This window comes from Alexandromys fortis, unplaced genomic scaffold (assembly GCF_014885135.2).
Source record: "Alexandromys fortis isolate MF-2015 unplaced genomic scaffold, M_Fortis_MF-2015_v1.1 scaffold_36, whole genome shotgun sequence".
NCBI lineage: Eukaryota > Metazoa > Chordata > Mammalia > Rodentia > Cricetidae > Alexandromys > Alexandromys fortis.
The window spans coordinates 14,073,227-14,094,911 of NW_026067915.1; the positions used below are offsets into that span (position 1 = coordinate 14,073,227).

The following is a 21,685-nucleotide window of genomic DNA, read 5'->3' on the forward strand; positions in this document are numbered from 1 at the left end:
CATGCTGCAGGAACTTAAGAGCACTATGGGCAGTGTGTCCACATCTGGGAAGCAGAGAGAGACAAAAGCTGCTGGCCATCAGACCTTTCCTTTCCCTGAGGTCGTGGGGTGGCACCACCCACTCTGAGGACATGTCCTCCTTCCTCAGTTGAGCACCTTCACAGACCCACCTGGAGCTGTCTCCTATGTGATTCTAAATCCAGCTAAGTTGATAATGAAGATTAATTTTCACAGTACATAATTATGATTTTCCTTATTGGGGTGAGGGAGCTGGGATAGATATACCACTATAGCTGTCAGTCATTGCTCAAGGGATATATGAGAAAATACTGACTTCTAGGGGTTTTGTTTGTCTGGGTACAAGTGGCACGATCCCACAAAGAGGTGCAGGTGCCCACCAGGAGCCCTGTGCTTGGAAAGATCCAGCGCTCTGGGAAATAAGAACAGAGCCCTGGGCTGGGCGGTAATGGCTCATGCCTTTGATCCCAGCACTTGGGAGGCAGAGGCAGGTGGATCTCTGTGAGTTCAAGGCCAGCCTGGTCTGCAGAGTGAGTTCCAGGACGGCAAGGGCTACACAGAGAAACCCTGCCTTGAACAAACAAACAAAAAGAACAGAACCCTGTCCTTGCCCACTTCAGATCCTGATGGTCAGGGCTCAGGCTTTCGACTCTCTTCCTAGTGAGGACCATACTTAGAAATAATTCCTTTCCTGAGCTGGGGAATTGGCTCAGAGGTTAAAAGCGCTATTGCTCTTGCAGAGGACTCAGGTTTGATTCCCAGCATCCACATGGAGGCTCGTGACTGTCTATAATGTCAGTCCCAGGGGATCAGGCATCCTTTTCTGAGTTTTGAGGGTTCCGGGAACACATACGGTGCATATACATACACACATGTAAAACACTCACGCACATTCATCAGCGACACGCCCGTCTTCCAGTGTGAGCACTCAGCTAGGAAAGGGTCTGCATTTGCTGGGTTATATGGAAGGCCATCAGAGCCATCTCTCCATCGGCCCAATCAAGTAACCAAGAGACTCTCCCTCTGTCTCTGTCTCTCTCTGTTTCTCTGACAGCTGTATAAGGAAATTCAAATGACCCTTTGGATCCCAAACCTTACCAGTGTCTGACCCTGAGGGAAACAGAACAAAGCCAGAACCTTGTCCCTCTAGTGATCTCAAGGGAACAGGTCTTCTTTAGTTTTGTGACATCTTGTGCCACCCAAAGCAGAGTGACTTAAATGACAACTTGGTAGCCCCTCAATTTGTGTGGCACTTGTGCTAATCCTGGCTAGGCTCATCTACCAATCTCTAGCCTGCTTGTGGTTCAGAGGTAGCCTTGTTCCTGGGGAGCACAAGAGCTGCCATCTAGCTGCAACAACAAATGTCCAGGTCAAAGGGAAACCCTGTCTGAAAGGAGTGAGACCGGCAGTGACAGCAGGACCCCTGACATCCTCCTTGGCCTCCACACAAGTGTGCTCAGGCATGCACATTTGCACACACACAGAGATACACACAGATACCCCCTATGCATCACACATATACATCCCAACACAGAAATACATCACATACACAGATCCTCCCCCCAGTACCACACATACACACAGATATACTCAGACACCCCACACACATATATCACACACACAGACATTCAGCCCCCAGCACCGCAATACACATAGACACACATAGACACACTCAGACACCCCACACACATATATCACACACACAGACATTCAGCCCCCAGCACCGCAATACACACAGACACACACAGACACCCCCCCACAGACATACATCACACATACAGACACCCAAACACATACATATATCTCTTACACAGAGAGATACCCACACACACAGACACCCCCTTACACACAGTGACACCCTCCACAGTACCATACACACATAGAGAATCCCCCCTACAGCAACACACACACACACACACACATTCCCTATACACACACTAAAATAAACTTAAAACGTAGAGAATTGGAAAACAGAGAAAGGCTAAGCAACTGCCCTGGATTAAATGGGATAAGAGACTTGATAATGAAATGCAATCCTGGGTTGTTTCCTGGAGTAGCAAAAACACAACTGTATTTGATCGTGTTTGAATATGGATTGTGAATTGCACAGCTTGATACTGATGCCTAGACAGCGTGATTATGATCATTACTGCTGCTGTACTAAGAGAATATCCTTGCTTTAGGGAAATGCACAGCCAAGTCTCTTAGGGGGTGAAGGGCATCATGTCTACAACCTACTCTAAAGTGGATCAGAGAAGTGTGTGTGTGTGTGTGTGTGTGTGTGTGTGTGTGTGTGTGCCCGCGCGCCCTCCCATGCACTGTGAGTTTTTCCTAGTGAGTTGTAAAGAAACATCTTACCTTGGATAGGACACCAATGATAGGACAAGAAATGGCTCCATTCAAGTTGAGCTTGGTGGTGAGTGTCCCGGGGTTACTCACCGGAGCGGGATGACTCAAGAGCAGCTACCGTGTAGAAAGCTCACCCCGTCATGAGTACCCACAGAGAAAGCTGCACCCATACTGCTCTCCTCATAGCTGTCTCCCTGTGTCCTGCTGTCCTGCCTTAGATGGAGTGCAGAAGCCATTCCTCACAGCCCTCTGGTTTCATGGCAGAGAGGTTGCCCTTCCCTTTTGGGGACCTGATGAACCTCCTGGGCTAAAGCAAACAGGTAACAGCCACTGTTACCTTTATTTCCCCTAAAGACAGGAATGTTCAGTTCCATGTCGCCTTTAAGAAGAGCTGGATGCTCACTGTCCCCAGCTCTCGGGTCTGTCTAGAGGAGTCCCCCTACCTCAGGAATGGCTTTGGGAGAATTTCCCAGCTGAGTCATCTCTCTAGCCCTGCCTCTGCCTATCTTTTAACCTCATCTATGTGGGCATCTTAGAGTCCAGAGCCCGTGGTCAGGGCTGGTCCTCCTCCAAGATTTTGAGTGTTCCCTGCTCAAATTTAGCCTAGTGACTCCATGTCAAAGAAGCAAGTGACAGACAGATGAGTCTTTTCAACTCTTCCCTGTCACTAAATCAAGGGCTCTCCATGCACTGTGCCCTATCTCTTGTGGGCTTTTTAGTCTTCTGGCCTCTGTGGATGGCGCAGTGGTTCTCAGCCTTCTGAATGCTGTAATCCTTTAACAGTTCCTCATGGTGTAGTGACCCCACCACAAAACTACTTTCCTTGAGAATTCATAACTGGAATTTTACTACTGTTATGAATCGTAATGTAAATATCTGTGTTTGGCCGGGTGTGGTGACATTGTGTTTTCCTGCTGTGGTAAGACACTCTGACCAAAAGTAACTTGGGGAGGAAAAGGATGATTTGGCTCACACTTTCAGGTCACAGTCCATCGCTGAGGGAAGTCAGGACAGGAACTCAAGCAGGAACTAAGCAGAGACCATACAGGAATGCTGTTTACTGACTCATTGACTGGTTTGTGTCTAGCTAGCTTTCTTATGAGGCCCAGACCCACCAGCCTAGGGATGGTGCCACCCAAGGTGGGCTCGACTCTCCCACATTATCCAGCAATAAGACAATCTCTCGCAGACCAATCTGATCATGGTAATGGAGGTTCCCTCTTCCCAGATGACTCTAGGTTGAGTCAATTTGATAATACAACCTAATCGGGCCCGAGAGGCCAGCATCTTTATCCACTGAGCCATCTCACCAACCCAGCGTATCTCTTTTTGAACAACATTTTCTTGGGTGACGTGAACACATGAGCACTAAAACAAAGGAAGGTAGAATACTAGAAGAGGAAATCCGAACTTCAAGCTATTTTCCTTTCTGGGGAAAAAAAGACGTCTTGACTTTGATGTGGCACTTCTACACCTACAGATTTATCCTAAAAATAACTACATAGAATAAATATGGGACTGCGAGACGGCTCAGCGGGTAAAGTGCTTGGAGCTGAGTTCTGTTCTCCAGAATCCATGTTTTTCAAGAGCGCACAGTGGGGCTGGGTAAAGTGTGTGCTGTGTGAGCAACAAGACCTCAATGTGGATCCCAGCTCCCACATAAAAGCCAAATGTATGGCACACGTCTGTAACACGTCTGTAACCCCAGCGCCGGGGAGCTGAGACAGGTGGATCCTGGGACTCACTGGCTACCCAGTCTAGCCAAACAAGTGAGCTCCAGGGTCCGTGAGCAACCGTGTAGCAAACATAAGGTGGAAAGCAATGGAGGGGGACACCAGACATAAGCCTCTAGACATGCACACATGGACAAATACAAATGCACACACACACACACACACACACACGGTGGGGGGTGAGAAGTGTGGTCTTTTGGTCCAACGTGTGAATGTCTAAGAAGCTACACCCCAGAACAACAGGCAAAACATGAAGTGAGGCAGCAGATTGGTAACACTGTTTAATTAATTAATGTGTTTATTTAGTGTGTGTGTGTGTGTGTGTGTGTGTGTGTGTGTGTGTGTGCAAGCATGTGCGCACCACAGCACTGGTGTGGAGCTGAGAGAACAACACGTGGGAGTCAGGTCTCTTCTTCTGTTAGGTGGGTGGTAGGAATTGAACTCACATTTCCAGACTTTGTGGCAAGCCCCTTTACACCCTGCACCATCTCACTAGCCCTAAATAGAAGTTCTTAAAGAGAACAAAAATAAATGAGAGAGAGAGAGAGAAAATGTGCACAGACTCACAAATTTTTTAAAAATCTTACAACACATGAATCAAAGAAAAACTTTCAAGAGATTTTCTTTGACTAAACAAGAATAAAATACAATGTATTAAAATTTATGAGACTGTAGTCAGACAGAAATGTACAGCTTTGAATGCTTATATTAGAAATAACAAAGATCTAAAATCAGTTGTCTAAGCTTCAGTAAGACACTCAAAACAGAAGAGCACAATGAAATTCAAAAAGGAAAATAAGAGAAAAATCAATAAAACCCAAAGTTGGTGCTTTGAAATGGCAAATGGCATTGACAAACCTCTAGCCAGACTAAGAGGGAAAACCCTGTAAGAAATGGAAAAGGGAGGCAGGAGAGATGGCTCACTGGTGCAGGCACTTCCTAATCCTCTGGAGGACCAGATTTTGATCCCCAGCATGCGCACTGCATTGGGTGGCTCATGAGCATCTCTAACTCCAGATGCAGGGGAGCTGACACTCCCTTCTGGCCACTATGGGCACCTACACACACCATACCCAAATAATAAGATAAATATTTTTAAAAAGAAGTAAAAAAAAAACTTCTGGGCATAGTGGCATTTGCCTTTCATCCCCGCACTCAGAAGACAGAGGCAGACAGATCTCTAAAAGTTTGAGGCCAGCCTGGTCAGCATAGCAAGTTCCAAGCCAGCCAGAGCTACACAGTGAGACCTCCCCACCCCTGGAAGAAAAGAAAAAGAAAAAGAGAAATGGGAAAAGGGGAATCACTACAGACCTTGTAGATGTTAAATGAATCGCAAAAACAATATAAATAGGGCTGAAGCAAGGGCTCGGCAGATGAGCTAGCCTGCTGCTCACGCACAGGACCCGTTTTGGTTCTCAGCCCCTGCTGCAGGCAGGTCATGTGTCAGTCAGTCTGACTCCCAGCACACATGCTGGGTGTCTTACAATCACCTGTAACTCCAACTACGGGGGTTCTGACGCCCTTTTCTCTCCTCTGTACTCAGGTGCACAAACCCCCACACAGACACACATAAATACATAACGAACCAATTTGCTGAGAGAACAGTCTAGCAAAACTGTTAAGAAGACAGGAGCAATCTCACAAAGCCCCTCTCTGTCAAAGAGCAGAATAAATAATAACTCTGAAACAGAGAGTATCAGGCACAGATGGCCTGAGCATTTAAGAAAGAAGTTATGCCGATTTTCTACAAAATTTTCCAGAAGTTAAAAGCAGAAGGAATACTTCCTAATTCATTCCATGAGGCCGTTATTACCTCCAAACCAAAACCAGACAAGACATTCCAAGAGAAGAGGGCTACAGACCAATATATCTCATGGACACAGACAAGGAAACATTAGCAAATTAGTCTAACAAGATATAAAAGGATTACAAAGCCATGTGGTAGCATGTCTGGAATCCCATCACTTCAGAAGGCAGGGGCAAGAAAATCACAAATCTGAGGTCAGTCTGGGCTATATAGTGAGATCCTGCTCTCCCTACCATCCCCCCACCCCCAAATTACTGGTGTTAGGAGGATGGCTTAGTGGATAAGGACACTTACTCCAAAAGTATTAAGTTCTGAGTTCAAATCCTCATCATGTAAGTAAAAAGCTGTACATGCATGTTACCCAAGAATTAGGGGTGCTGATAGGGGGATCCTGGGAGCTTTCTGGGCAAGCAGCCTAGTCAAGCTTCATCTTGCATGAGAGACCAAGTCTCAAAGCTATAAGGTGAAGAGCTATAAAGAAGGACACTTGATGTCCTGCATGTGCACACAGGAGTACGTCCATGCAGTTGTCTCACACACACACACACACACACACACACACACACACACACACACACAATGACCACGTGGGATTGCCCCCAGGTGCACTTAACTGGTTTCACATTAAAAGAACAATTGATTTAATCCATTACACCAAGAGACCACAGAAGAAAAATCACATGACGATTTTGACCCATGAGAAAAGCAGTTGACCAGATCCAGCACTGGTGGATGATAAAATAAACTTTTCACCATTATTGAAAATAATGAGAGACTTTCTTGAGTTGACAAAGAACATCTAGGGGAAAAAAAAAACAACCTCTACCACTCCCATTTCCCTGAATGGTCAGAGGTGAAGTGTTTCTCACGATGGTGAGAGATGAAGGGTTTCTCACTAAGATCAGAACTAATGCAGCTCTTACCCCTGCCTTCCAACATCAACTGGAGGCTATAGATAGTACTGGAAGGAAGGAAAGGTATATGGAGAGGGACGGAGAGATGGCTCTGTGGTTAAGAGCATGCACTGCTCTTTCAGAGGGCAAGAGTTTGGTTCCCAGCACCCACATCAGGTTTATGACCACCTGCCTGTAATTCCAGCTCCAGGGACTCCAAGATACACACACACAAATCCCCACACAAGTATATGTACTTAAATATAATAAAGATCAATCATTTTAAAATAAGATAAAATAAAAGGTATGCAGAGCAGTAAAGAAAAGCTAAAATTGTCTTTGATTGCAGATGATATGGCTGTGTAGGTAGAAAACCCTGAACAATGTTTTGATGCTTCTCTGTTTATTTGCTTAGTGGGTAGAGGGCATACGCCCGCCATGGTGGACGTGTGGAGGTCAGACGATAATGTCTGAGACTTGGTTCCCTCCTCTACCATGTGGGTTCTGGGAAATGAACATAGGTCATTGATGGGGACCCTTGTTAGCCAACCATCTTTAAGAGGTGTGCATCTCTGTGTGCCACTGTGGGTGGCACCATCCCTAGCCAGGAGGGTCCTGAATGGATAAAAGTGGAGCCATTGAACTGAGCACATGTAGTTGGAACAGCGGGCTGCGTTCCCGGTGCCCGGCCACCCGCATGGCTAGCTTTACACCCGAAATAATTACACGGAAACTGTATTCTTTTAAACATTGCTTGGCCCATAGCTCTATCCTCTTATTGGCTAACTCTCACATCTTGATTAACCCATTTCTAATGAGTGTAGCACCACGAGGTGGTGTCTTACCAGGAATGTTCTTAACCTGCATCCATCTCGGAGAGGAGAGCTATGGCAACTGGCTCACTTCCCTTCTTCCCAGCATTCTGTTCCTATCAAAATTCTGCCCTATTAGGCCAAGCAGCTTTCTTTATTAATTAACCAATGAAAGCAACAGATAGACAGATGACCCTCCTCCATTAAGCACAAACAATAAAGTTATCTAGCGAGCAAGAATTCATTTCTCTCTTCTGTCTTGATTGTGGATGTGATGTGACTAATGTCTTCAAGTCCCTGCCGCCTTGATTTCCCCTCAGTGGACTACAACTCAGAATTGTAAGCTGAACAAACCCTTCGTCCCCTAAACTGCCTTTGGTCAGAATATTTTGTCACAGCAACATAAATTAAACTAGAATACAACATTAATAAACAAAAGCGACTACTCTGCTTTCCTGTATAACAGCAGTGGGAAGTTGGACTTGAAATTCAAGAGTATTTACAGTAGTGACCCCCAAATGAAATTAGATATAAACCTAAAACTCATGGTAAGTATGAGGTGAGCTACAAAATACTGAGGAAATAAGAAAGAAAAACATTCCACGTGAACAGTAAGACTTGATATTGTCAACATGTTGGGTCTTCCCAAGTTGATTTCCTTTGACACAATATCATTATCAAAATGCCCAGAAGTTACTTTATGGATATAATCAATTGCTACAGCTACTATAACTGAAGCACTCAGAGCAGCCAATTCAATTGTAAACGACGAAGTCAGAGGTCTGTTACTGCTGGGCTTCAGAATGCCTGCAAAGTTATGGTAAGCGAGAAGGGTGTCTTTGTGGGAGAGTAAGTCACATCAGTGGGGCAGAACAGGGAGCTCAAAACTAGACTCACATAAATTCAGGCAACTGGTCTTTGACAAAGGATCAAAGAAACACAATGGAATAAAGACAGTTTTATCAACTGGACATCCTGAAGCTGACCTTAAGCCCCTCACAGATATGAACTCAACATGGATCGCAAACCTAAGTATAAAATACCATGCTTCAAACTCCTGGAGACAGTGTAGGAGAAAGCCTAGGTGGCCTTGGGTAGGGCACCGAGCTCCAGAAGGGCAGTCTGTGAAAGATGTAGTTATAATTGGGGCTTGTGAGAGTACACTCTGTCCTGCAGGTGCACTAACAGAGGGAGAAAATGAGCCACAAGCTGGGGGACAGGTCTGTGGACGACATGAAGGATCGACAGACGAAGCAGGCAAAGAACTCTCAAGACTCGGCAATAGTATCAAAAACAGCAGCTTGTTTAAAACACGGACAAAGCTGGGCAGCGATGGGGCACACCTTTAACCCTAGCACTTGGGAGGCAGTGGCAGGTGGATCTCTACAAATGTGAGGCCAGTCTAGTCTACAAATCAAGTTCCAGGACAGCCAGGGCTCTTACACAAAGAAACCCTGTCTCAGAAAAGCAAAAAGTAAATAAAAATAAAATAAATAAGAATAGAAAATGGACAAAGGACCTGAACAAATACCTCCAGAAAGAAATAGACAGATAGCAAGCAAGCGTATGAAAAGGTGTTCAATGCCCTTTGCCGTTAGGGGATTACAAAGGAAAACGCATACCATTGCTGGTCTATTTTCAGTTCTGTTGGCTGTGATAACACACCCTGATGAAAAGCAACTCAGGAAGGGAGGAAGGGGCTATTTTAGCTCAGATTAGTCCATGAGCACAGGGACTTCAAGCAGCTGGTCACGTCACCTCCATGCTCAGGAGTAGAGAGAGAAGGAATGCACGCATGCCCATCTGCTCGCTTGCGTGTTTGCAGCCTCCCCCGTTCTATCTCTAGTTTTATTCTATTTATTTTTGGTTTTTTCGAGACAGGTTTTCTCTGTCTAGCACTGGATGGGATGTCCTGGAATTCCTGTTGTAGACCAGTTTGTCCTCAAACTCACAGAGATCCACCTGTCTCTGCCTCCCAAGAGCTTGGATTAAGGGCGTGAGCCATCCACCACGCCTGATGTAGACTTCTTGACTTATTCCTTCATCCTAACAAGGCAAAAGGAACTGCTCCTAGCCTTGTATGCCTGAGTCATTCAGGGCAGAGGGTCTTGGTGTCTGACAGTCTAAAAATACAAAATGCAGCATTTGGTACCACTCTGAGTCACTAGGCAAGCTTTCCTTCGGTCAGGCATCAAGGCTGCCCCTGGGATCCTGGTCCTGGATGTACAAGGCACTCAGGGAATAGGGTGTTGGGGTAGGTAGGTTCAAGCTGCAGTGTTTGTTTTTTCTCACAGTCTGGAAACATTCTATATCATTTGTATATACTTTATGTGACATGATGCTGGGTGGGGTACCTGACAAGGTAGACTTCTTTTGTCTCATACTCTAAGGATACAGTCCATACATGGTGAAGAAGATTGCATCCCCAGTCAGCTAGATATCTCTCTCTCTCTCTCTCTCTCTCTCTCTCTCTCTCTCTCTCTCTCTCTTCTATGTAGTACTGACTATCTTTCTTGTTACTTGACTTGTAGACCAGGCTGGCCTTGAACGCAGAGAGACCCTCCTGCCTCTTCCTCCCAAGATTAAAGGTACGAGCCGCCACACCCTGCTACTTTCTCCATTGTTTTCAGTCCTGGACCACAGGACCACAGCTCATTAAATGGTGCCAGCTACGTTAAAGTCCTTCTCCCTTAGTTAACCCAGTCTAGAAAATCCCACATAGTCATTCATGCCCAGAGATACATTTCCATAGTTATCTTAGGTCCTGTCAAGTTGGCAAGGTTAACCATCACAGTCCAGGGACGCTGACTGTTGCTCCTTCTCCTCAGAGAGGCCGTGTGGAGACCCACCATCCTTCCCACACACCATCCTCCAGGGTCGCACCGGCTTGGAGATGGGGGACGAGCTGCTGTATGTGTGTGCACCAGGCTCCGTTCCAGGCCGTCGAGAGACAGCCTTCACCTTGCTGTGCAACAGCTGTGGGGAGTGGTACGGACTGGTACAAGCCTGCGGGAAAGGTAAGCACCGCCTGCCTGCGTGTAGCCCACTCAGGGCTTTTGAAGGTGGCCCCCCTTTCCACCCACAGACATTGAGAGCCTCTACGTCTGGAAATATATGTGCCTAGCATCTCACAGCTCCCTTCTCCATTTCCTGCTGGAGATGAAGGGTTAACAAGGTCCCACCCTCTTCTCTAAGGAGAGACTTGACCCAGGTGTTAAAAAAGTCGTTGTTTTTTAAAGTTTGTATTATATTACTTTATGTCTTATGGGTGCTTTGCCTGTCAACCTAGAGCTTACCAATATAAAAAGAGATATTCTTGCTGTCCAGCTTGAAAAACAAACAAAAAAACAGTGTCTTGAAAAAAACAAATACCAAAAAAGAAAAAGAAAGAAAAAATGTTCATTTACATACCATAGGTTTTCTTATGGAATATTTATAGTTAATATGTTATAAATACTTTTCACAGCCTGGGAGGTATATCTCATTCATAAAGTGTTTGTCCTGGAACTCGCTCTGTAGACCAGGCTGACCCCTAACTCAGGGATCTGCCTGCCTCTGCTGCCCAAGTGCTGGGATTAAAGACCTGTGCCACCTCACCCATACCTTGTTTTTGTTTTTCTTGATACAGTCTAAGGATCTTGATCAGGTTTGTTTTCCCTCCAGTTAAGGAATTAAAAAAAGGCAGCAGTTTATATAGTCCTGGGGGTCGGACCCAGGGCTACGGGACGCCAAGCAAGCAGTCTAAGTGAGCTACACCCTAATCCATAAACAGAATTGTTAAAAATAAAATTCTGTCCCAGTCTGCGGCTTAATCTTGTTACTCTTCAGAGCACGTTTTAATGCATGGGTTGTTTTTTTTTGTTTTTACCCATTTTATAACCTTCCAGACCAGAATGGGTGGGTACATTTAGGGTGGTTTAGACTAGCTGCAAACTCTGGGGACTATTACAAGCTTTTTGGTATTTGATTTTTAAAAAAAAAAAGTGAATTATATAAACTAAAATGAACTCCCATTACAAATACATTTTTTTGTTAGCATAGCTTTTTAAATTCCCTGTGAAATTATTCCAGCAGCATCCCCAGCTGTTCTCTCCACTTGGTTAGCAGTTTGTGGTAAGGAAAGCCGCACAGAAAGGCGGGTGCTGGAGGGCTCTGCCCATCAACTCTAGCGCCCACCCTCACCCAGACAGGCAGGGCACCGTTCTCCAGAGGCACTGAGGTTGCACCTTCCTGTAAGCTACACCCATCTACCAAATGGCTGGTTTACCGGCCCGAGGAGGATGGGAACTAAAAGCAGGTTTTGTGTGTTCCGGAAGGTGTTTATTTTCTCACTGTGATGAGGAGTCAAAGCTCTCAACTGATTCTGGCTGCTTCACTTGGCTGGGTGGACAGACCTCCACAGTTCTCCTTACTCAGAAGAGCTAGCATTTAAAATGCCTGTGTCCTAATAAGAAGTGTGTGTGTGTGTGTGTGTGTGTGTGTGTGTGTGTGTGTGTGTGTGTGTGTTCCACAATGTGGCCATAGTGGCACACACCTGTAATCTTGGGAGGTGGGAAGGACAAGAAGAGAGGAAGCTGAAGGCCATCCTTGACTGGATAGTAAGTTCAAGGCCAGCCTGGAATGCGTGAAAATATACCTGGAAAAGAAACACAAAAGGACAGGGACTATTGTTCAACTGGTAGCGAGCTTTCCTAGCACCGTCTGTGGTGACACACACCTGTGACACATCAGAGAAGTTTGGAGGTGAAGGCAGGAGGATCTGAAGCTCAATGCTATTCTCGGTTGCATAGTGAGTTCTAAGCCAGCCTGGGCAACATGGGATTTTTTTTTGAGGGTTGGAGAAGATTATTTTGGATGGATGGATGGAAGGAAGGAAGGAAGGAAGGAAGGAAGGAAGGAAGGAAGGAAGGAAGGAAAGGGAGGAGAGAAAAATTAGACAAGCTTAGGGACAGCCATTCTCCTGACACCACAGAAAACATAATTGGAACCTAAGGAACCTGGGAGGTGGGGATTTACCCCTTTGATAGGGTGTGAGCACTCCATATTGGAAGCCCTAGGTTTGGTCCCTGGCACCACACACTGTGCATGGTAGCACACACCTGTCACCCCAGTGCTTGGGAGGTGGAGGAAGGAGGCTCAAACCGTCAAGGTCACCTCTCCGCTACACAGCAAGTTAGGGAGCAGTCTGGGCTACAAGAGACAGTCTTAAAACAAGAACTAAACACACATGTAATGTGAGGTGGAAGGTTCTACTGGCCCTTTGGAGTCTTGGGGCTCACCATGGGGACGAGGACTAAAGGCTTTAGCGTCCAGGTTTTCTGCTTCTGCCTTTCTTGCCCATAGTCATTGTCTCCCACTCTGGTCACACAGGATGTGTGGCCACTTTTGGAGCCAGGGGCAGAGGCCACAGTACGGCTTCGTCCGAGGTCAGGTGGCGGTAGCTGTACTGGAGCACACGAGAAGAATGGAGAAGACCGGGCAGGTCTGTGAGCCAAGAGAACCACAGAGGCGCTTTAGGAGGCCAACAGGAGGTGCTTGCAACGGGGTGGGAACTGTTCTCTTTGCACCAGTGGCCCAGAAAGAAAAATGGCCCTAAAGAAGAACCTAGGTTTGGCACAGTAAGAACCCGATAGAAACCAGACCCAGCATGGAAATCTGTGGCATCCTGCTCAAGGAGTAGCACGCTGAGGTTTATGTAATTAGAGCAACAAGCAGTTATAGTTAGATACTGAGCACAGGAAAGAGGCATGCCAGACAGTGCTGCCAGCCTGGGAGTGGAAACCAAGATGTGGGGATTTGGACAGGAGAATGGAAGACTGAATAGCTAGACCCAGACCAGGGCTCTAAAGCCCAGAGCTATAAAACACCAGCGTGTGAGCGAGCACAGCAGGCCAGTTAGCCCAGCGGTCAGCGCTCGAAGGACCAGCAACACCTGGGCTAAGTCTAGGAGATAAATCGTTCCCATTCTTTCAGGACTCAGGAAAACTGAGGGGAGTGTCCTGTCTTCAGCTCTCCTCAAACCCTCCTACCATTTCAATATCCTAAGTAAATAATCTTTAAAATGACAAGAGTTAGGGCTGATGGGATGGTTCAGGGGTAAAAGCACTTGCCACTAAACCTGAAGACCTGAGTTTGAGCTCAAGAACATACATGATAGAAAGACAGAACCAACTTCTAAATATCTCCTGACCTCCACACATGTGCTTCTCTCTCTCTCCCTCTCCCTCTCCCTCTCCCTCTCCCTCTCCCTCTCTCTCTCTCTCTCTCTCTCTCTCTCACACACACACACACACACAAATTAATTAATTAATGTTTTTAAAAAAACAAGCAAGCAAAACCAGCCGTCAGCACCCTTGGGCAGCCTACTGTACCTGCCAGCTCCACCATGTGTCTTCCCTGGTCTCCTCCATGAGAATCAGGGATTAAAATGTGTCAATGGTGGCCCATATCTTTAATGCCAGAGCTCAGGAGAGAGGCAGGAGGATCTCTGTGAGTCCGAGGGCCCGGGGAAGAGAATGCTCCCTTGGTCCCCTTCCTCACTCCCTCTTAATCACTTCACGACTGCAGTGCAGCCTTAGTACACCCCCACTCACCAAACCCACTGCACAGAAGGGCCATAGACTCTTCTGAAGCCTGGGAAGCCAAGCACAACTCCTCAGCTTTCATTCCCCCAACTTCTGGAGCCACTAAACCCCTCTGAGTCCTTCTGTGCAGAACCATGGCTTCTGGAGCCACTAAACCCCTCTGAGTCCTTCTGTGCAGAACTTTACTTGTCATCAAAACACCAGCTTCCTGGCTTCTCCACTACCTCCTCGTCCTCTGCCTCATGGGCTTCTTGGGGCGCCCAGCGACTAGCAATTGGTTTGACTCAGCTCTATAGACACACTTAAGAAAGTGCCCAATGACAGCACGTGACGTGGGCCAGTCTACCTAATCAGGGTGAGCGCTCATCCAAACCCATATGCACCCAACGTACTTCCCCAAAGAGCTGTTCTCCAATCTGAAGCAGTTCCCTAACCTAAAAAAGATGCTCGCTGACAAAACAAACATGAAAGTGAGTAAAATATTTGTTGAAGATGTGTGTGTGATGGGGGGGGGTATCTGTGTATTTTGTTTAGGGGTTTTTGGATTTATTACACAGTTATTATTTATTTTGTGTGGGCAGATGTGCCATTGTGCACCTGTGCAGCTCAGAGGACAAACCGCAGGAGTGTGTTTTCTCCTTTTACTGTGTGGGACCCAAAAATCCCACTCACGTCCTTGGAGCTGGCAGCGGGCACCTTTACCCCGTGAGCAAGCTGGACTTTTCCGTATCATGTTGCCTAAGGGTTTTTTGTTTGTTTGTTTTTGGGGACAATGTCCCCTGTTGCTCAAACTGGGTCTAGAACTCATCTTGTGACCGAGGATGACCTTGAACTCCAGGTCCTCTTGCCTGCACCTCCCACATTCCGAGGTTACAAATGTCTCACACGCCTGGCTTTCTCTAGCCTTTCTTTTTAACGCCCCTGGTGTGATTAGCCATGGACGACACAAGACACATCTCTGTTTGGCACTAAGAAAAGAGCTGTTACCAACCAAGTATCTATTCCATGCTATCGCTGTCCTCGGAATTGTGATGTTTTCTTCCTAAATCTTGGTTTACAGCTTCACTTACATATAACAAACCTCCCACTTCAGATATAAAAGTATCTGACTTATCCCAGGCAGATACACCTGTGAACCCATTATCACAACCAAATACAGGACTCCAAGGTTGGAGAGATGGTTCAGTGGTCATAGCACTGGCTGCTCTTCCAGAGGACCCCGGTTGAGTTCCCAGCACCTACTTGGAAGCTCTCAACTATCTGTAACTCTACATGAGGTGGGTTCTGGGAACTGAACTTGGTCCTTTCCTGTCCCTTCCGGCACCAGGCATGCACGTGATGCACAGACATACCTGCAGGCAAAACACCCATACACATGAAATAAAAATATTAAAAAAATCAGAATATCTCTGCCCATCACCCCAACTTTCCCCTGTGCCTTTCTACAAAAGGCGTTTTACACACTCCGCCTCATTTAGTCTTTGTAAGTATGAGTATATTAATGGCTAGCTCCAATATGCAGATGGGGAAACTGAGGTTCACAAGCTTCCTTGACTTGTCTATATCACACAGACATGAAAACATGAATCACAGAGCTGGGACTTAAGGCAGGCCCGAGTCATTCCGCTGTCATCCTGGGATTGTGGTGCCTCTGCCAGGAACCTCAACACTTCTAGCAAGCAAAGGCCAGGAGCTCGCTCCCAAACTCTTTTGCTTGTGCTCTCGTCTCGGAAGACATTCTTTTGGTTTCTTAAATCAACTTCAGTCTCTATTTTTCTCTGCCATTTGGGCTTCGTCTTCCTCATTGACTCAAACATGAGCCCAAAGCTGGATTTAGAACTCCCTCATCGATATGACCATATTTGTGCAGCGCTTCATTGAGCCACTGGCTATTTCTGGCATGTCTGGGTGCCTTTTTATAAAAAGACTATTTTTAAAGACCGTGTAGCCAGGACCAGAGGGCAAAGAAAACCAATGTGTAGGTTTTCCAAAATGAGACAGGACAAGGACAGACAGTGGTGGCATCGGGAGAACCCTGGAGCTCTGGGTTCCTTCTGGACATTGGCCCCTGACCACATCCCTGTGAGAACTACAGACATGCAAGTGTACAGAGGTGGCCACTCCAGCTGAGGATGGGGGTGAGGGAAAGAAGGGAGGGAAAGGTCAGAGATGTCAAGAACAGATCCCATAGGCTGAATAAGTCAGGGAATTGTTTATCTCGTTTTCTGTCTCTGTGGGGATGTAGGGGGTATGTGTGTGTGTATGGGGACGGACCAGAGGACAACTTAGGGTGTCATTCTTCTTATGCTATCTACCTTTAGAAAAAATGTTTGTGTGTGTGTGTGTGTGTGTGTATGTTGTGCATGTCACTTGTGTGAGTGCCCGGAGAAGCCAGAAAAGGGGGGTGGGAGCCTCTAGAGCTGGAGCTAGATGTGGCTGTTAGCCTCCTGATACGGGTGCTGGATACCAAACATGGCTTCTCTAGAAGAGCAGCAAATGTTCTTAGGCACTGAGTCATCTTTACATTTTTATCTGTTTATTTGAAACTTGGTGTCTCACTGGCCTGGAATTCACCAAGCAGGCTAGTCTGGGTGGTCTGTCTTGGTCACTGTTCTATGGCTGTGAAGAGACACTATGACCAGCGCCACTTGCATAAGAGAACGCCTGTGACTGGAGCTGGTTTTCAGTTTCAGAGGTTTAATCCACACTCATCACGGTGGGGAGCGTGTTGCTAGAGAAGGAGCTGAGATCCACAGACAGCAGGAAGAGAGAGACAGTGGGGATGGCTTGGGCTATTGAAGCCTCAAAGTCCACCCCCAGTGACACACTTCCTGCCACAAGGCCACGCCTCCTAATCCTTCTTAAGTAGTGACACTCCCTGAAGACTAAACATTCAGACATAGCCTATGGGGGCCATTCTTATTCAGACCACCACAGCGCCTATCCCTACCTTTCCAGCAGAGGTTGGAGAATCCATGCTCCTATACAAGCTTTTTGCTTTGGGTTCTGGGGACTGAGTTCAGGTCCCTGTGCTAACAAGGCTCAAGTCGTCACCACAGTGTTATTGATTTAGATGGTTTTGCTAATCCCAGATGGCAAGGATAGGACCACTGCCATAGTTTTTAGTCAAATTTGAAGCAAATGTTATTAAATACTAGCCAGGTCCTTGGATACTGGTCAGGTCCATTCCCAGGATTCCCAGAATATGTCACCAATTTACATTAGGCTGGGGCTTAGAAAGGCAAAACTCACAAGACTGTGTACTTACTGCCTTCATCCAATCAGAGGCAAGGATACAACCTGAGGTACTTCCTGCCTATGTGTGATCAAGCGTACATCCTGTGATGTTAGAGAAACCAAACTTGTTTACAGAAGAAAAACACCGGGTTTGCTGTCTTACATGAACAGCCCCCAGCATTCTGGAAAGTTATTTGTCCTTGGGAAAGTGGGGCCCACAGGTTAGAGGCATTTTTGTTTTATAGACCTCTTAAGCATGGTAATATAAACATAAAACATGACTTTAGCCCTCACAACTTTTGTTTTGAGACAAGAGTCCATGATGTTGCCTGGCTGGCCTGGAATCTGCTGTATTAGACCAGGCTGGGTTCAAACGGGGTGATTCTCCTGCCTCCATCTCTTAAATATCTGGAATTGCAGGCAGGAGACTCTACCTGACTCACAGATAGAGTTAATCATGAGACTCACATGCAATATAACTGTGCTATATAAAATTGTATAATATTTAATTGTGGAGTTCATGGCAAATAGATTTTGTAGTGGGGATGCTAGTGGCCATGCCCAGGCTCAGAGAAAGACTTGAACATCTCGGGGAGACAAAAGACCAAGCCTCAGAGAAAGGGAGAGTAAACACTTCATTCCTCAAAGATGGGAGAGGCGTGAGACTGAAGTCCACTAAATAGACGCAGACTTGGGGATTTTATAGGCCCCCCTTTCCCTGTTGGTCCTGTTTAGATACCCACCCCATGGTTTCCTGGAACAAGAAGCCACCATCTCAGGAAGCTGCTCTCCCCTTCCTTGTCTACGCCCCGCCAACTCTCCTTCAGGTTCTTTTAGTTGCTCTTGTACAACAAAAGGGCACAGCATGGATGCCTCTGAGATATCAGGTGCTGATTCCTTAACTGTGTGGCATTACTCTCGATGTGTCCCTTAGCTTGCTGTATACTTTGTTATTTTATTTACATTTAATTATTCTCTCTCTCTCTCTCTCTCTCTCTCTCTCTCTCTCTCTCTCTCTCTCTCTCAATATCTCTCTCTCTCTCTCTTGTCTGTGTGTACACCCTTGAGCCACAGCACGTGTGGGGAACAGCTTCTACCATTTGGTTTTCTGGGATGGAACCCAGGTTATCAGGTTTGGCAGCAAACACCTTTATTGCCTGAGCCATCTCATCGTATACTTTAAATATACACAATAAACACATGGGGAGATGGCTCAGCAGTTAAGAACTTCTGCTCTTCCAGAAGATGCTGGTTCGATTCCCAGCACCCACATGAGATGAATGCTTACAATCATCTGTAACTCCAGTGCTTTTGTTTGTTTCGAGACAGGGTTTCTCTGTGTAGCCTTGGTTGTCCTGGATCTCACTCTGTAGACCAGGTTGGCCTCAAACTCACAGAGATCCACCTACATCTGCCTCCCAAGTGCTGGGGCTAAAGGCATGCACCATCACTGCCCGACTGTAACTCCACTTCTAAGAGATAAACTCTTTAGACTTCCTTAGGCACTAGACACACACACACATGGTATGCAGACATATATGCAGGCAAAAACAACCATATGAACTGCCATGTGGATGCTGGGAATAGAACCTGGATCCTCTGAAAGAGCAGTCAGTACTCTTAAACTGTTAAACCCCTAAAACTTGTTTGTTTTTGTTTTTCAAGACAGGGTTTCTCTGTAGCTTTGGAGCCTGTCCTGCTAAAACTAGTTTTTAATTTAAAATTTTTATCGATTTGTTTTTCTTTTTGAAATAGATTCTTGTTGTATAGTCCAAACTGGTCTCAAACTGCCAACCTTGTATCTCAGCCTTCTCAAATACTGGGATTGCTGGCATGCACCACCGTGCCTCACTAAAACTGATTGATATTTTGATTTGGGGGGGGCGCAGAGTCTCACTTAGCACAGTCTTGACTCAAAAACAGTGATTCTCCCACCTCAGCCTCTCACACGCTGGGATTACAGACATGAGACACTATGTCCAGTTTTAAACTTGATTTTTTTTTTAAGGAAAAAAAAGGCCAGGTTGCACCTTTAATCCCAGACTTGGGATTGTGAGTTCAAGGCCAAGACAGCCAGGGCTGCACAGAGAAACCCTGTCTCAGGAAACAAACAAAAAGACACAGGCCAAACCTCTCATTTACTCCTGACTTCTGTATTCTATTTCCTAAAGTAGCAGTCAAATATAAATGCCTAGCATCTGACCTGGTTTTTTGCCAGGAAAACCACGATCTCTCTTTCTCCGGCCTCGCTTGTGTTAATTGCAGGCTCCAGGCTGTGTTATCCCAGGCTCCTTGGAGAGTGCCATGTAAGGAAGACCTAGGAGGCTGGGAGTGAAGTCAGCTTGCAGTAAGAACACAGACAGCTGAGAGAAGTCGCACCTGAATAGCAAAGGGCTGGCTTTCTCTGTGGGGCAAATGCCTGGGATACTCTTCCATGAGAAAGCTGTTTGTAAACACTTGATGGTCCTTGTCCTCATTTGAGATTTTGAAAAAATAGACACAGATTTGGGGGAAATAGCCAGGACCTTATGGAACCTGGGATCTGGGGACAGGAAGGTCCTGGCTAGGACACTGGGAGACCATCCAGGGTTATTTAGCCATAGGGAACTAAAGGCAGATACACACACACACACACACACACACACGCACGCACACGCGCGCGCGCGCGCGCGCGCGCGCGAGAGAGAGAGAGAGAGAGAGAGAGAGAGAGAGAGCTGAGAGTGACTTTAAGTATCTCATGGACACTGTCCACTCCCTAGCCCAAGTGGGTGACCTTCCCCATCCTCAACACCTCAGACACCATACACAAGGCCAGTGTCTCCTACTCCGGGCAGTGGGACTGAGACCATGGCTCATCTCTTGTCCCTGCTGAAGACGCTACTTCACTTTGCAACATACTTAGAGACGCAGGATAAATCACATAGGAGGAATTGAGCGGTGGTTTTTTCCAGCGCTGGAAATCACAGGCTCTGTCCATCTGGCTCACTGGCTTCAGACCCAATAGAGCTTTACAAAAGCTGTCTTCTGACCGGGTGTGGTGGCTGCGGGCTGTGATCCCAGAGCTAGGGAGGCAGAGGCAGGTGGCTTTCTGAGTTCAAGGCCAGCCTGATCTAGCTGATGAGTTCCAGGCCAGCTAGAACTACATAGTAAAACCCATCTCAGAACACGAAATCATCAACAACAAAACTACCATGGCTGAAGAGATCTGAGACCAGAGCTTAAACTTAATCATATTGTTTAGCTAAATTGCCATGGTGCCAAGATACCTTTTAAATATTTATGATGATAACCATATAGACAAATGCTGCTCACAGCCTTTAGAAAAGAGAGTGTGTGTGTGTGTGTGTGTGTGTGTGTGTGTGTGTGTGTGTACCACAGCACAAGGGTGGAAGTCAGAGGACAACTGTGGCCGTCAGCTCCTTCCTTCTACCATGTAGAGAGAGAACTCAGATCACCAGGCAGCAAGTGTCTTACTTGCCAAACCAGTTCACCAGTGTCCCCCATCTACTTTTAATTAAAAGCAAATTTGACACCGCCTAGAATAACTTGTAGGGCCGAGAGGAATGCCAAGCTTCTGTGAAGTAAGATTTGATGCTGGTGAAAAACCTCCTCTCTTCCTCTTTATGACGAATCCGCCAGCAGTGGTCTGCCGGGGTGTTCTGTTAAACTGGGGGAAGGGGGAGGGCTCAGGCATCAAGGAGGAGCTGGGCTCTTGGCCTCGTGTGTGTGTGTGTGTGTGTGTGTGTGTGTGTGTGTGTGTGCCCAACAATGGCGTCTTTTCAGAGGACTTGGTACAAGCCGTCCGTTCCTCATCAGTTGGCAGTGGGCCAGTATCCCCCTTGCGTTTGGCGGGCTGAGCTTCTGGAAATAGGTCTTTGGTTCTGAGTGGTTATGAAGCCGCTTTGGAGAGCAGTTTGGGGTGTGAGCTACTTCAGATGTTCTCCTTCCTCATGCCAGAACAATTTACTCTTTCATTCATTCAAAGATGCCTCTGTGAGGCAGACATGAGGATTAAGATCTGTAAACCCAGCAATTTAGGAGATTGTGAGTTTTAGGACAGCATGGGCAACACAGCAAGACACTGTCTCTAGATAGATAGATAGATAGATAGATAGATAGATAGATAGATAGATGATAGATAGATAGATAGATAGATGATAGATAGATAATAGATAGATGATAGATAGATAGATAGATAGATAGATAGATAGATAGATAGATAGATAGATAGATAGATGATAGATAGATAGAT

The 21,685-nt window shown here is 46.4% G+C and overlaps 1 protein-coding gene across 1 annotated transcript in view; it reads left to right on the forward strand.

Moving 5' to 3' along the window:
- The window catches only part of Susd5 (sushi domain containing 5), a 41,638-nt gene that overhangs the window by 11,808 nt on the left and 8,145 nt on the right, over positions 1 to 21,685 (forward strand). The window contains exon 4 of the mRNA XM_050139102.1: positions 10,441 to 10,629. Coding sequence (XP_049995059.1) covers positions 10,441 to 10,629 — 189 coding nt within the window. The remainder of the gene's footprint in view (positions 1 to 10,440; positions 10,630 to 21,685) is intronic.